Source organism: Spodoptera frugiperda, chromosome 25 (assembly GCF_023101765.2).
Source record: "Spodoptera frugiperda isolate SF20-4 chromosome 25, AGI-APGP_CSIRO_Sfru_2.0, whole genome shotgun sequence".
Lineage (NCBI taxonomy): Eukaryota > Metazoa > Arthropoda > Insecta > Lepidoptera > Noctuidae > Spodoptera > Spodoptera frugiperda.
This window is the reverse complement of record NC_064236.1, coordinates 18,922,832-18,939,077: the sequence shown is the minus strand read 5'-3', so window position 1 is coordinate 18,939,077 and position 16,246 is coordinate 18,922,832. Positions and strand designations below refer to the sequence as shown.

Below are 16,246 nucleotides of genomic sequence, written 5' to 3'. Positions count from 1 at the left end.
TTACTACACATTTGATAATGTGTTTGATGCACTATGAACATCATATTGCAATCATTCAATATTATTTAATGAAAGATGATACACAACACGAATTCTTCTAGTAAGTCTAGTAATATTGCCGACGAAAGCTGCAAGCGAAATCATGAGTAGACAGACAATGTTGTTTGACAAGAGATCCTCGCTGATTTTCAACATGATGATAACAAATAGCCTGCAACGTGCTGTCTAGTGCATACGAGTTTGTAACGTATGATTTGAGTACACTAGAAGAAATATTAGTAAGTTTAAATAAATTCATCGAAACGGAGTTTCGTTGAAAAATCTTTTTTTGTGTCGAATTTAAGAAATAATTTGCAAAGTGCTATACCATTTTATAATCCTTACTAAATGCGCCAACTTTGGTGAAATTTGCCACTACTAGTGCCATACATAATTTATTCAGTACAGTCACTTAAAGTAAAGTAAAAATTTTATTCAGAGTATTTGGTTCCTCTAAAACTAACAATGTTTTCCAATCTAAAGCAGTTGGCTAAGAATTTATGATTCCATATTACTGGAGCACTATTCAGGATAATGTAAGGAAGACTGCAGACGAAAAAATAAAGATTTGTAGCAACAAGAGTCAAAAGACTGGCACAGGGTGTAATTTTTCGTGGATAACACATAAGTCACTGTAATTTAAAAACTGTAGGACTTAGAATTTTTTTTATATTTTTCTGATAACATTTGGAACCTTGCTGATCATCTGGTGCCTGTTGGACGTCGATTTCAGGGACACCCTGTATAGTATCTATTTTTTTTATTTTGCTTTTAGAGCAGTGACATTATTTCTATTCGGCCTAATACGTTCACTTGTTGAATTCGTCACGGAGAAACGGTTAAGACGAAGCGCGGGAAAACTTTTGTTCGAATTTCAAACTTTATCGCGACCGCGGGCGGGCGTCGTAGAGAATATCTGTTGCTTCTTCAATTATTTTTTTTACTATTTCTATTCTGCGTTTAGAAACAATTTTTATTGTTTAATCATTCTGGATATTTTTACCGTGTTAATCAATACTTTAAAACATTTAAAATAAGTCTCAAATTGTATTGTTCGCAGTTAATAACACAATATTTTAATTTAATACATTGATACATTTCAAGCGAAACGTACAAGTACCCAATTACCGGAAAACTATCGGTCAGATCATAATAGTCTGTTAATCGGATTAAAATCATAAATAGACATTTATGTCTATTAAGAACAGTATATTGTGGTAAATCTATGTCGGTAACGCGTTGTAAAATCGTTGCGAGTTATTTTGATTAATTATTAATAAATTATGAATTATTTATATTAATATGATACAATAAATTATTAATAATTTCTATGAATTAATCATAATTTATTAATAATTAATCAAAATAATTCTACTAATATTATAAATGCGAAAGTTTTTATGTTTATTTGTTTATTACTTATAAATTATTCATAATTTATTAACAATAATATTATAAATGCGAAAGTTTTTATGTTTATTTGTTTATTACGCCTTCACTTCAAAACGGCTGAAGGGATCGGGATGAAATTTGAATTAGGGGTAGATTTTAGTCTGGACTGGACCAATAGAGGCCGACTTTTTATTCCCCGGTAAGGCGGACAAAGCCGCCGGTAGAAGCTAGCAATTAATATAGGTATTTAGGTAATTTCAACGAGTAAAACGTATTGATCCGTTCAGTATCTCTCAGAAACAGTAATTATTGTTATTCAGAACTTTAATTATCTACTTATCTTTATATATTCTTCTGTAAGTGTGTATGGCACTGAACTTCTCTTAAACGACTGGACCGATTTTGATGATTTTTTTGTGTGTGCTCAAGGGGATCTGAGAATGGTTTAGATTCACAATTTTTTTTCTAATTAATTTTTAATTTATTAGTAGTTGTTGATTTTGGAATGTTTTACATTGAATCCGACAGACGGCGCTACCATCGCAGTGTCAAATATTAATGACGTTAGATATTGTAATAACAGTTGAATAATAATATTCATCAAAATGGTCCAGAATGTTTTAGCTTATTAAAAAAAGTTTAAAATTTTCAAATTAAAGACAGGACAACGTCTGTCGGGTCCGCTAGTACAATATAATTCTGGTTATCATTCATATGATATGCCTACTTGTATTACCTTGCTGTAATTTCTTTTGTTATAATTTGAATCATTTATTAATTAATAATTTTAATAATAAAGATTCTGGGAACAAAGTTTTGCGATGTGCGCACAATGAACACGATGAAATTAAATACATAACCATTGCATTATAATAATTAAAATAGCCTTTATTAACTATCTACATAAATATTGTACACAATTTTTTTATTATCACGGCGGTAAGGTTTGTTTTGCCTTAGCATAGGCCTTCCCCTTTCCATAGGTCCCGATCATAGGTTTTTGTCTTCCACATTGTACCTGCGGCCGCTATTAAATCATACACACACACACAACTTCACGCCTTTTATCCCCGAAGGGGTAGGCAGAGGTGCACATTACGGCAAATTATCATACATATCATACGTAATATACTTGTTATATACTAGCACTATTACTGTCACTACCACTAGTATTTTTTTAATAGTAATCATAACTTATTTTGTCTGTGTCGCATGTCGTAACTTTATAATTATTTAGTTTAGGTATTACTTAGGAACTATTTCTATCCTGGATAGCCGCTATATACCAGAAAAATATTATTAATTAAGAACGTGTTTGAACTGTCTGCCATATAATTTTATCGGGTATTTATATGAAGATGGTAAAACGTGGGCTTGCAGTGATATCTATCTACGCAGTACGCAGTTTTTTCTTTTTTATCCACACAAGTGAAGTCGCGGGCGAAAAGCTAATGTAACAAATTACTGACACAGGGAAAGCTAGTAACTAATAGCCATATGAAGTAGGAGCAGGCCGCTAATCAGTTAATAATCCAATATTTTACATGATTACCTAATTAGTAGAATAAGCAGTCACGCGACTGACAGGCTAGGTCTCAGATTCAGCGTTCAAATCAGGCTAAATTTTAAGTACTTAATTCTGCTAGTAGCTTTACCAGATTAAAAGTAGCCTATATATTATTTCGTATGATCATTTATTCTCTAATATCACACCACTGAGGTCCAACTTCATCCGATCAAAACCAACAGATTTATTTATAAAAAAAAAAATCGAAGTACCGCGAGACACATGTAATTGGCATTGAAAACTCTATTGAAGCCAGGAGAAGTTTTTTTTAAAAGAAGCCGCGATCGGCAACCGTCTTGAAAAACCTATATCTTTGGACCACACTAATGATGCAACATGAGTTACATAAGTCATTGGCCAGGAGTTTCGTTAAATTAATGGTTTTTCGTGTCATCACTATAAAGTTCCGATTCATTAAAAAAGTTAAAAAATCTATGAGTAATTTAGATTTCCATTTTTATTTGGTATTTATATAAGTATGATATATTAACTAACTAAACATAGAAGCTTACCAGACGTGTTTACTACATAGTATAAAACAAAGTCACTTTCTCTGTCCCTATGTCCCTTTGTATGCTTAAATCTTTAAAACTACGCAACGGATTTTGATGCGTTTTTTAATATCTGGGGCGGGTCGCTAGAAATACATTTAATATGTTCTTAGTTTCAACTCGAATCTGTATTCTGAAGCCCCTTTACTTCTACAACTATAAGTCTCTTTTATACAAGAGGGGCTTGACATAACCGCTACGCATTGCGTTTATAGGAGTGCGCTCGCGCTGCGGTCTCTGTTAAATATACGATGATTTGGCTCTTATCCCACGAGAAGAGTAGTGTCATATAATATTCTTACCTTGTATTTACTTTTATATCAACAGTAATATAATTTTCACTTGAACAGTAAGTGCTTCATGATATAACAAAAGATCTTAGATCCAAATGATATTAAACTCTATGTAGGTCAACATAAGATCGCAACTGCCTTTGTATCAGATAATATTGTGAGGAGCTAAGAGGGCGTACATTTCAATTGGACCTAATTATATGACCTTAATAAGGTCACTCGTATTGTATATAAGTTGTGTTAAGAGTTGTTATGAAGACAATTTTCTATTGTAAGATGGTACTCGATTACCTTATTTGTAGAGTTCTCTAGTGTAGCAAAAGATCTTAGCTTCGGTTGAGCAAGAGTTAAGAAAAAAATGATGTTAATTTATATTTACTTCAATATTATTCAGTATAGTAGAGCATATGCCACTTTTATCGAAGACTACTCCCGCGCAGTTTAGTTGGACATAGCGTCATGTTTTATGGCCAAAGCCTTCCTCCTCATTTAATTTAATGCATTACCATATCCAACACAAATAATATTTTTCAAATCAGACCAGTAGTACGGAGATTAACGTAATTATACAATCAAACAAACAAACTCTTTACAATAGATAAAAATGTACGAAGTGCAAAAAGTAGGTATACTTAACTCATATAAACGTCAAACTGTTTTATTATTCTTTGCTACTAAAGTATGTATTTACATCCTTTTGAGGCATACTATACTTTTAGATCACGTTTAAAAAAACACTATGTACTACAACAAGAAGAAAATGTCGCCAACACTAGCCTGAGCTGACCAAATATTGTGACACAAGAGTAACTTTAAATCAAACTTTAATTTGTTCGATGCCAATATGCCGTATTCGGCTGTGACACTCATTCGGATTCTATGCATTCGATATATAAATATTCGGACAGGTAACGGAACCTGGAGGGGCGGAGAGAAATTAAAACGCTGTTCGTCTGTCAATGATGCCCACTAGGGAATGATGTGTCATCCGTTTTTAAATAGCGAGGTTAATTTCGGTCGCAAAATAGACAAGAATATCGATATTGCTTTACTAAAATATTTTTATTTGATACCTATTGGAAGAGGAGACTGGTTGTTTCTTTCATTTGTTCTTTGATAGAATGTACTATTAAATTCATTAAAAAACTAGCTTCTGTCTCCAACCTCGTTCCTTCTACCATGTTACTTTAGTAGAATTATTTTGTTCAAATATCCGAGAAAAAAAATGTGAAAGAAAATGATTATTTTATCTTATTATTTTTACCTAGTTTTTTGAAATACCTGTAGCGATTATTTGCTAAAGGTTTTGCATACAAAACTACCAATCTCGCAAGATTGAGGCTCAAACGAGATCTGCATTCCCTATTACCAACTAAATGAAAATATGCTTTACAGCGGACATGGTAAATAAAAGCAGCAGCAAAGCCGGCAGTGCAAACATTGGACGGCCGGACACAGCATTTATTACATAAAAAAACAAAAAAAAATGTTTGTTGAACTTTGTATTTATTCAGTTTTGGAATATATGAAAAGGCTTTTTTCATAAAAAGGTTTATTCCACCGTAATACGAGGAACTCATAACATACACGGGACAAACAGATAAAATACAAGCAAAGAGACAAAATGCAGAGAAAAAATCTTAAAATTCTTCTCGGTTTAGCTTTTCCTTCTCTCTTTGTACTCCAATTACCTCAAAAGCCTGCTGTTACCGGCACTATCGTGAAAATTCAGCATTTCACATTAACAAACAATCAGGTTCACTCCTGCAGTCTGTTGGTTAAACAGCCGGGAAAGGAACCTCAATCAACTGATCACCAAACCATGCAAACAACTAGATGTGTGTTGGAATCTTTACACAGAATCTTCTGTTACGAAATGTTGATGAAATAGTGGAAAGCTTACTCATACTGCCACACTCAGAGTCATGTAATGGTTACTTAACCCAGTCCTTAGCAAATGTTTTCAATACCAAATCGTTATTAAAATGTTGTTCAGAGAAAAATAGTACTAAAAACTACTTTATGTAGAGTAGAAAACTAATAGAAAACGATGATGTTAGTTGTAAAAAACAGTGTTTCAATTTTATGAATTTCAGCCATTTTTTGTCTCGCGAACTTATTTAATAAAAAACTTTCAATGAACTCGCTGTAAAACGTTTAACAAATGACATTGCAGTTTACTGAAATGGAAAAGGGCAGGAATGTTCAAAGGGCTTATTCATTTAGCAGTCTGGACACATTACAATGAAAAACAAGAAATATTTTAAAATATGAAAAAGGGTTGCACCGTTTTCAATGACCCTCACTCATGTTCATACTTTTTGTATTATTTTGGGAAATTCATCGCAAACTTTTAACATTTCATTGGGACAATTTTCTACTCGGTGAAGTGTGACAAGTCGATGTTTGCTGCCTCGTTAGTGTTCCGCGCGTTGCTGGCACGGGATTTGAACCCGAAGTCCTTTTTAGCCGTGTACACTAGTCTGAAGTCATTATTGCGTAGCTCTGCCTTCAGAATTCTTTCACTTCCTTCCGAGTCTGATGAGTCAAAAACTTGATTTCTTTGTGACTCATTGACGTGGATGGAGTTGAGGGAGAAGTTTTTATCAGCTTTTACAGTTTCGACAATGAACCTCGAATAGTTTACAGCCACCTAACGACAAAGTTTGATCCCACTAACAGCTGAACCCAACAATTTCGTAACTGACCGATGCATGCTTACGCCGTATTAATCACGACTAATATGTTTATTAGTTAACGGATGTGTCGGTACCTACGCGCATGCGTTTGCGCGGATGCATCGCAATGTTTTCGCGGCAGCGCGCGCGCAGTTGCGGGGGCCGGGAGCGGCAGTTGGCCGCCGTACGTGCACCGGGACGGACGTGTGTCGCGTGTGAATGTTTGATGTTTGCGAGCGCGGGGGCGGTTAGACCGGTCGCACGACCCGACGACCTTACGTACCGTTCACTCACGCACCTCTTGTGCTAAAACTAAGTGCATCAAAAAATACACACTAAAGGATTCATTCACATTGCCCTTTCTGGATAGATGCATCTGATTTACAACTTTGGAAACTGCATTCGAGACTTCTTGAGATATGTACGTATATTTGTTATTAGACCAGGTATGTGTAGCTAGTAACCGGTAGTATAATAACTGTTTTAATACCTGACTGGATATTCCTTCATGTTTTTGTTCTATGCAGCCCATATAATGTTAATATAACGCATTATGTGTGATAGGATATCAAGTGCATTTCGTAGATTATTTGTAAAACAAACAAGGTAATAGGCCCACAAGAATTTAAATGAATTATATGTCAACCGGCGCGTAAAGTTCTTCAAACGTAATATTTTAACAGGAGACTTATATTTTTGTGACCTTTATCGGTTCATGTATAATCATATAGATGTATAGGTATCCGAATAGAAAATAATAATACAGCATGCTTGACAAACTATGAAATCGTAAACGTAAACATTAAAACTTTCAAATTAGAGCGACATGTGATTTTTGTAATAGTAGAGGAGCATAGAGTGTGTCATTACAAGAGCACACGTAATAGCAGATCACTGTAGTGTGGGTAACACTTACACTGGCGGTAATTACAGTAATTGTAATTCTTGCAAGTGTAAAATAAAATAATATTATATGTCCCGTCGTAAATATACGCCACTGACATGTTACAAAACGTATAACTAACATAATAGTTAGTTCACATAAAACGTAGGTAAATAAGTAATTTCACTATCATTAAGTAGATATCAAATCCACATCCCACGTTTCAACCTGCATTTGATAATTCTCTATCGTATGTTTTTGACACGGAGTCTCGCGATTATTACTTAACTTAAAATTACTGTCTATTGGGATTAAATATTCGATAAATAAAACAACTTACCATTTTACACTGTTCTTACTAAATCACCAAAAAAATCTTGCTAAAATCTTCTTTTAAAAATATCTTACTTTTGAGCGGAGACTAGACAATAGGAAAGGTATAATCTCAAAAGAATTCGTCTCAAAAGGAGAATGAAACACATGACAAAACCCACACTCAATCGAAATATTAGTGCACTTATCCACAAGATGACTTCAGTTAACATAACTTAACTTGAAAACGCACAGCTGTTATACACCCCAGGGGTAGGCAAAGGGCAGGCGATTTAAATAACAGAACATGTGCACACAAACGCCTTTCCAATTAACTTACAATCTGTATTAGTTATTAAAATATAGCATTGGACCAAGATAAACTAAGTAATTATGTAATTAATAAAGAAAAATCACTCAATGTATTAATTAACGGAAACGGAAAAAAAATACGTCATGCATGCAAAAATCCGCAAGAAAACTGACGAAGCTGTCCAAATACGGTCAACAAGTACCTATGTCAATATTCTGAGAGCAAACGATAAAGATTGATGTATCGTAATAATACGTAGTAAGTCATTCTGGTAGGATCGTCGTTCGCCATTTTCACTTGATTAAAGAATTAACGCATACAGAATAACGAAAGATTCCGGAGCTGCAAACGGCCTAGCAGGTTACCGGGGATCCGGCTCGAAGAGCAGGAGTACTTTTAGTCAGTCAGCGTCTAACACTCGCCTCACTCAAGGCGAGAGAATCGGTTGATTTTCCTCCGTCATCAAAAGTTTACGAAAGATATTTTTTACCAAAGCGACGTTACTGGTGCTTCAGGAGATCAGATACAGATTTAATGAAAAGGAGATCCTGGAAATTAAGAACCGTTTCCAATCCAAAAACTCTCAATTTATTTTCTTGTTTACGTGAAGGATTCCATAGTTTTAATGTGAGTTCGTAATTTGAACGAAATGCCAGTGGCCATTCGTAATTACATGTACAAGCAGCGCGCGAAAGTAACGGAAATAACTTGGAATAGAGGTGTCCTAGAGTCCTAGTGTCCATTATTTCTTTAACTTTTCCACGAAAATATTTTAATATATTTCTGTTATCATACTGAATTCATTTACATCAGCTCTCCAAGCTTAAGAAACTACCTTAATTACCTAATTAAACGACGTGTAAAGATACGTGAGTGTAAAATAATATTTTTCAAGAATACGTACTCGGAAGTATTTAAAAGTTCATTTCGTTAAGTAAGCCGAGTGGGTTGGTAGTAAAAAAAATACTGCGTATCAAAAAAATGGCCACACGCATTAACATTAACCCAGAAATGGTCAAAATAACTCCTCCTTACAAGTTATGTACAGAACTACGCCTCCCACAACCAAAAAAAAAAATTGAGAAAAAAAATCTGTTACACTAGTCTCCTTTTCCTGGGGTCCCTTTATGGGCCACGTGATTGGTCTAAAATTTCTAAGTAAGTACCAATAGAAGGACAGGGATAAGATTCTTACATTTGTACAAAGACAGATGCGCTAAAGTTGCATATGGCTGTAATATCGATGTTTGCGTGCCTTTAAATGACGCTTAAAAAATATCACCTGCCGCCACCGTAACGCGTAGGTTCTTTCATATACTTAGAAGATATTTTCATAAGAGAACTTTAATTATTATGCAATTAATTCGTAGATTATTTTATTGTTGCGATCGAGATGTACCGGTAATTAAATATTACGATTCTTGGAAAACTTTCACGTAATTGGAATACCTGCGTGCTGGATTCAAATTAACAATCTCATTAAGACGAGATTTATAGGAAATTTGGTAAAAAGAGAGAGAAGTCATATAAATCTTTTCAATAAATTAGAGAGACCAATTTTATTAATAATACATTTCACTTCCCACCTACGTACCTAATTAATTTGCGGTATAAGAGCCAGATGAACGGTTCACAATATAGTCCTTTATGAATTGCCAAAACGACGTAACTGTAAAGTCAATATTTATCAAATTCCAAAAAAACTAAATAGCTTCAGAATAATTTTTAATGGAACCAGAAAATCGTATTATTAATACCATTTAAATACATAACTCTAATTATCTGTAGTTTGTTTGGCAATATTATACGAACCATAAGAACGGAAAAGCTTATTCGTCGTTGCAAAATTTTGTTTTAATGCTTAGTTTAAAGAGCCAGTGTAACGTTTTTGTATTTACGTTTTATTGGCATAAACATTTTTGATAGATAAATAATACAAGTTAATGGCCAAAACGATGTATTACGATTTACGTTTTTGTGGCAGTACTTGATTACAACATAAGTTTGAAAATAATTAAGGGCCACACTAACGTGACATACGTTACCGAATACAAAATATATATATATATATATATATTGCGTCTATGTATGCATATATAAATAAATAATTTCTAATTTTTTCGAAGCTCTACGATTATGGCAATACATATACACAAAAGTATCTTTTTCCATACTAGTTTTTTTACTTGTATTAAAAAGCTGGTAAAGTTTAAAGAGCCAAATTTTACAGTATTTTTGCTTTCCTGTAAAATCGAGAAAATGTAGATACGTTTATCTGACTCTGACACCGCAAATTACAAAGTTGTAAATGCGTAATCCTTGCGTATCCCCTTGTCTATTTTTGCATACTGTATAGTCTATACAACAAAGGTGGTCCAACTACTCCTTGATTAGAATTCCATTGAATGCGAACAATTGGTCTGTGATATGAACCGAACATACACAATACAACTTTTGTGACAAAACCATCTAAGACATATTGACTAGATATAGAGCCTCGCTAACAGAGTATACGATATGAATAGTGGTATATATTTTTTCTACTAACTATAGGAAATTGTACCTTCTCGTTGGATCTATGAGGTAACTCATTATTATACGTGCATCAAATTAACCTAGACCGGTTACTTGACACTTAAAAGCGCAATTTTATCGCTAATGTCCCGTCTCCGTGACAGAAACTAGACATCGTAATCATAGCACGCAAGGAGAGCATACGACCGCGACGTTCTGTATTAGACAAAGGTTTCCATGCCATGTTATATAATAAACGCAAGCGTTAATTTGAGTGACGCCCTAACTAGCGGAAACTACACTAACTAGCTAGTCTACGAATAAAGTTGGAATTATATTAATGTGTAAACTTCCAGAATAGTCCACAGTTATACAAATGTAAACAATCCCTTACTAGTTGGATATGTCTACTTTGCAAATGCTTTAATTTCTGTTTCTTTGACACAGGTTGGCAAACAGCTGCCCTGGGGGTGTCGGGCGCGGGCCCCAGCGTTCGGCCTATGCGTGCAGGTAGCATGGAGCCAGTGCCGCCCATGCACACGCCAATTTACGAGCACAAGAAGCACCGGCTGTCACGCCTGCTCGATAAGCTGGCAGTCCAGCTGAACAACAACAACAACTACCCGACTCCATCGTGGCTCGTGCATGAGTCGCCACAAACTGAGCACAACGAAGCTCCTTTAGACCTGAGTCTCAAGTCACCTCGCGAGAGTACGGGGATATTCAGTTGTCACTCTTGTGGCCAGGAGTTCTCCATCTACGACCGATTGGTGAAGCACATCGCGTCACGTCACCGCAGCAAACCAGAGGGCGTGCGCGCCTATGAGTGTGATATATGCTTTAGGAAGTTCGCTAGGTCCGACATGCTGACTCGGCACGCGCGCCTGCACAGCGGGGTCAAGCCGTACTCGTGCGCGTCGTGCGGACAGGTGTTCTCGCGCTCCGACCACTTGGCCACTCACCAGCGCACGCACACGGGCGAGAAGCCGTACCGCTGCCCGTCGTGCCCGTACGCCGCGTGCCGGCGCGACATGATCACGCGCCACATGCGGACGCACCTGCGCCGCCCCCAGCCCGCCTGAGTGCACTCTCCTTCCTTCAATTACTTCGTTTGAGACTGATTTTTTCATTCCAAAGTCGAACCATTGTTTTGATTGGTGTTATGTTTGGAAGCCCCGCCTGAGGCCTCGCGTTGGTAAGACATATCCCATTGCCTCGCAGAATTATTGACTTGACTGCGATTGTGTGTTGCCAGTTTGCGATTTTAAAGATGTTTATGCCGCAGCGATGTCAATTGAATCTGCTGTGCGCAATGCGATGTGTCGGTTCTTGATCTTAAAATTATGTTCGGAATTTGTTTTAGCTACAAACCTAATTATGTACTTAGTTATTCCAGTGTATATAGTAAATTAGACAGTTATTGTTTATTTTATACAAGTAAACCGCGACAAATTGTTCTGTGCCATCGATGTAATGTTTGCATTGTTAATAATATTTTTACGTTAATTGTTTGATCATCATTGTGTCACTTCTTTTGAAATTAACATGGGAATAATTTTGTCGAAATACGCTTAGTACTTATCTGTTTTTATAAGTGATTTACTTCATACTAAATTATACAGGTAAATTATATTTTCGTGTCTGCAATATTAAAAGACATTGTTTTATACGCGTTGTAGATATAGAAAAGTCTTGTTTTATGTTAAAACTCGTCAAAAGTTAAAGTTTCGTCTTAGTTTTAAGGATGTTTCTGTTAATAACTTATTTAAGTAAACTTACTTTTAATTCTTTGACAATTCGAATTTAATGTTACTGAAAATATAAAAATGATACGGTTTTGATTTTATAATATAAAAATTATAGTATTTTTAATTTTATTATAATTATTACGTTTTTAATAAGCGTACCTATTCCGTGTACGTTTTCGTACAAAATAATGTTAGCGTCGGGAGTAGATGCAAATATGTTTTTCGAAATAGAGTATACGCTCCTGTGCTCTTAATCCTACGTAAAAATAATTGAATATAAATGTTTATGCGTGTACTTAAATTACGTAATTATATGCACATCAGTACCTACTTAATAAAAAAAACGAATTATCCTTTTTCGAATTTAAAAAACATACTACTCATAATAATTCCTAAGATCAAGACATTAAAGCATACATTCGTATGTAAGAAGTCCGCATTGAATACATACATATAAAGGTTGCTAAGGACTAGTGTTGCAGAATTAAACTTACCTACGGAGAAGTACTTACTTGTTGTTTAAAAATCAGATGTGCATAATTTATTTGTGCTACTATCTTGTAAATAGCTTAACGGCCTAAATTAAGATCTGTGGATATCGATCGAATCGACGAATATCGAATAATCGATTCATTCGATATTTATTAAAGTCTATCATTATTCGATATTCGGATCAATTTTTTACATTAGTTGCAATGGAGTTTCTGTCAAAAATCGATCCATAGAGGTCACCACAGATTATTGATATTGATAGATTAAAAAATCCGTCGTTTTTGTGTATGCGATACACATTAGGTATTTGCTTACAATATAGGTAATAATCTATGTAATTATCATTAAACTAAGGTGTTATTTCGAAGTGTGCTAAGCTTCTCGACTAGTTTAACTATCTATTATATACCTATTTGTTTTGTTGTGTGCTGTTGAAATAGGCTATTCTTTATTTTTTTTAATGTTGTAATAGTAAGTACCACATTTTCATTGAGTCCTTCGATATTTATATATCTTAGCACTTATACATAAACTTAGCATTTAAGTCACTAGTTAACGATTGTTGTTCAATCATTTTCAATATTTTCACATTAATGTCTTACCAAATAAAGTTTACTTTACTCTAGTTATACCTAAGTATCAGTACAGTACCTACTTAGTAGATTTTTTAACTATTCGTTAGAGTAAGGAGCATACATGTAAACTATAGAAGAAATCTATGTTGTCAATGTAGTTTATGTAGGGGGAGATACTTCACGGATTTTTCACCTTAATGTGCAACTGAAATTAACACTCATATCTATCTACGAGCAATAAAAAATCTAGCTACTAAACAACAACATATTTGAGAACAACATCAGGTCATACCGCGAAGTAGGTTTCTTAAGAACGTAAATTTAATGTGCAGTCCTTTAGAAATTAATGTTGTATTCGTAGTATGATAGGCTTTCAAAGTGTCAGAACAGAAGTTTCTTTTTTAAAATTTTATCAAGAAAATCTGTTATGTTATGACATCCAGTAGGTACCTAACATATACCTATTTCCTATGAGAAACGTAACGTAAAACATGGTTATTGCTAAAGCCGTTTTTATGGATCTTCTTAAACTTTTTTTAAATGCTTATTATGAAACATCAGTCTCATTTCAAAAATTTAGCAACAGGTTTTTTTAACAAGCTGTTTGCGTAAAATGTCCTTGGTTTCTCAACACCAAAATTAATGTTTTGTAATTTATTAATTAAGACATAATTTAGATCAAAAGGTAAAACCAAATGGAGCAGTCTAACGGAGCCTGCTAGTCCTACTTTAGCGACGAATACTTAATACTTATTACATGTACTTACGATACGATATCATGAAAAGTAAAGCTATGAGAGCCAACTATTCTAGGCAATTTCGATCGCGTCTAATACTGACTGCAATACTGGTTGGACAACCGGCTGGGGCTGGTACGGCAACGTTTTTAAAAATAACATATCCTTAAAAACAAGCATGTGACATGTTGCATCTCGGGATAAACATAAGCCACAAGTAAGATGGTGATTTCTTTGCTTAGGTTCGTAACGTCACGTCACTTCATATTCATCGCTCAAGCAGGGTAGGTACCCCAAAAACGTAAACAATGGGAAACCTAGGTAGGTACCTACATTTCTGATTTTTCTTCACAATTTAAACTGTTATTTTGTTATTTTCCATTTTCGTATGCTTTTCTGATTATTAACCGACATCAGTTGCGTTCGCGCAGGTACTTAATGTTACACTGCAGTGTGTGAGTGGTTTATAAATGTTTTCTTTGCTCATGTTCATGGCATCCTTAAAAGGAATTAAAATTATGTTTTTTTTAAAGACATTTTATGAGTTATTTTGTATTTATTATTTGTAAGTTTAGCTAAGGTGTTCAGATATTTTTAATTTAAGTTTTAGATTTCTAAAAATCGTTTTGGTTAAACTTTGGGGCATCAGAAAATATTTTGTTTATGGGTTAATACATCTCCTAAAATACCGGCAACAAGTTTACTGGTTAAATTAGAAAATCTTAAGTGCACTTGGACACTCTAAAATCAGTATAATAATTACCTACTTACGTATGTAAAAACGTTGCGAAATATTTTCTGATGCCTCTAAGTAAGCTTTGCGCCAATAATCACGTTGACTTTGTGGCTGTATCTAAACTCAACTACCTATACCTTGTTCCTAAACAAAAATCTTTTAAAAAGTCGTCAAAGCACTAACTTAACTATGGCATGCCGGTGGACAAAATTAAAACGAATGAAAGAAGTAAAGATAAAAAAAATCATACGAAGACACTAGCGCTAATGCGAAAATGATGGACAACTTTTGACAAAGACAATAACTCTTTATATTTTTATTTTTAACTTAACAATAAGATTTCCTAGCCGCCATTTTATAAGTCAACGTGTCTATTAGTTGTTACTACAATTATTTTTATTATTAAATAATTAAAATTAAGTATTACTGTGATAAAAAAATAATGATTTTGTTTTTCAAACTGCTGTGTTTGACAATATTTAATGTCGATTAAAAAAATAAATGGATGTATAAAATAAAGTGTTGTAAAGTTATTGCTTCCTTACTTACCTTACCCACTCCTATTGTCAATAGGAGTGTGCAAAGTATATTGATCATTCAGACAAAAACAAGAATGGAGATCCTATAAAAATAAAAAAGGTACTTCTGTACTTCCTACCTACTCAAAATCATAACGTCACATCACGACATTGCGGTTGGCGCGGTGGCTGGGCAACCGGCAGCCGCATAACGTGCAGTGGGCAGCGGATTCGATTTCCGCATGGAACAGCTCTTTTTGCGATCCACATACTTAATTATTGTTGTTTCGGGTCTGGGTGTCATGTGTGTGTGAACTTGTATGTTTGTAAACGCACCCACGACCCAGGAAAATTCCTAGTTGTAGCAATGTTTAAAAAAAACAAAAGAACAACCTGCTGTAAAAAAATCTACTAATAAAAAAAATGTTATTGAACGTGATTAACAATTTAACATTTCCCTCTAAGAACAGGGCGGGAAAAAGGAGTTCTGTTCACTTGAAAACACCAGCGAGTCACGAAGTAACCGTTTAAGTTTATAATAATTTAGAGTAACAAATAAATAATAACAAAATGTAGTCCAATGTATTCATTCATTCATTTATTAGCAAAGATGTAACTTTATAGGTGTTACATAGGCGTAGCCAGGAGGTATGGGGGTTCAACCCCCCCCCCCCTGAAAAATGCGTACCTAGACATTACAGAGCGTTATTTTTGTAGTTAGTATAGTACCGTACATCCTCTGTTTGGCAAAGGTCTCTATGACTACCTATGAATCTGTTTATTACATATTACATTTTTTCTCATGTGTGAAGGAAGTATGTATTTTTTTTTTGATACTAAAACCTGGCTACGCCTATGAGGTGTTATACGTAACACCTCATAGTCCATGCGTGGCGCT

The 16,246-nt window shown here is 34.6% G+C and overlaps 1 protein-coding gene across 1 annotated transcript; it reads left to right on the top strand.

Annotated features, from left to right (window-relative positions):
• Nucleotides 1-6,706: 6,706 nt before the first annotated feature.
• On the top strand, nucleotides 6,707-15,349 carry LOC118266902 (zinc finger protein GLI4). Its single transcript, XM_035580528.2, has 2 exons — nucleotides 6,707-6,941; nucleotides 10,990-15,349. The coding sequence occupies exon 2, from the start codon at nucleotides 11,043-11,045 to the stop codon at nucleotides 11,622-11,624; it is 582 nt and encodes a 193-aa protein (XP_035436421.1). The 5' UTR covers nucleotides 6,707-6,941; nucleotides 10,990-11,042; the 3' UTR covers nucleotides 11,625-15,349.
• The last annotated feature ends 897 nt before the right edge of the window (nucleotides 15,350-16,246 follow it).

What these genes read in the sequence shown, in the direction of transcription:
- LOC118266902 (XM_035580528.2), top strand. Translation starts at nt 11,043, where the DNA reads ATGCGTGCAGGTAGCATGGAGCCAGTGCCGCCCATGCACACGCCAATT.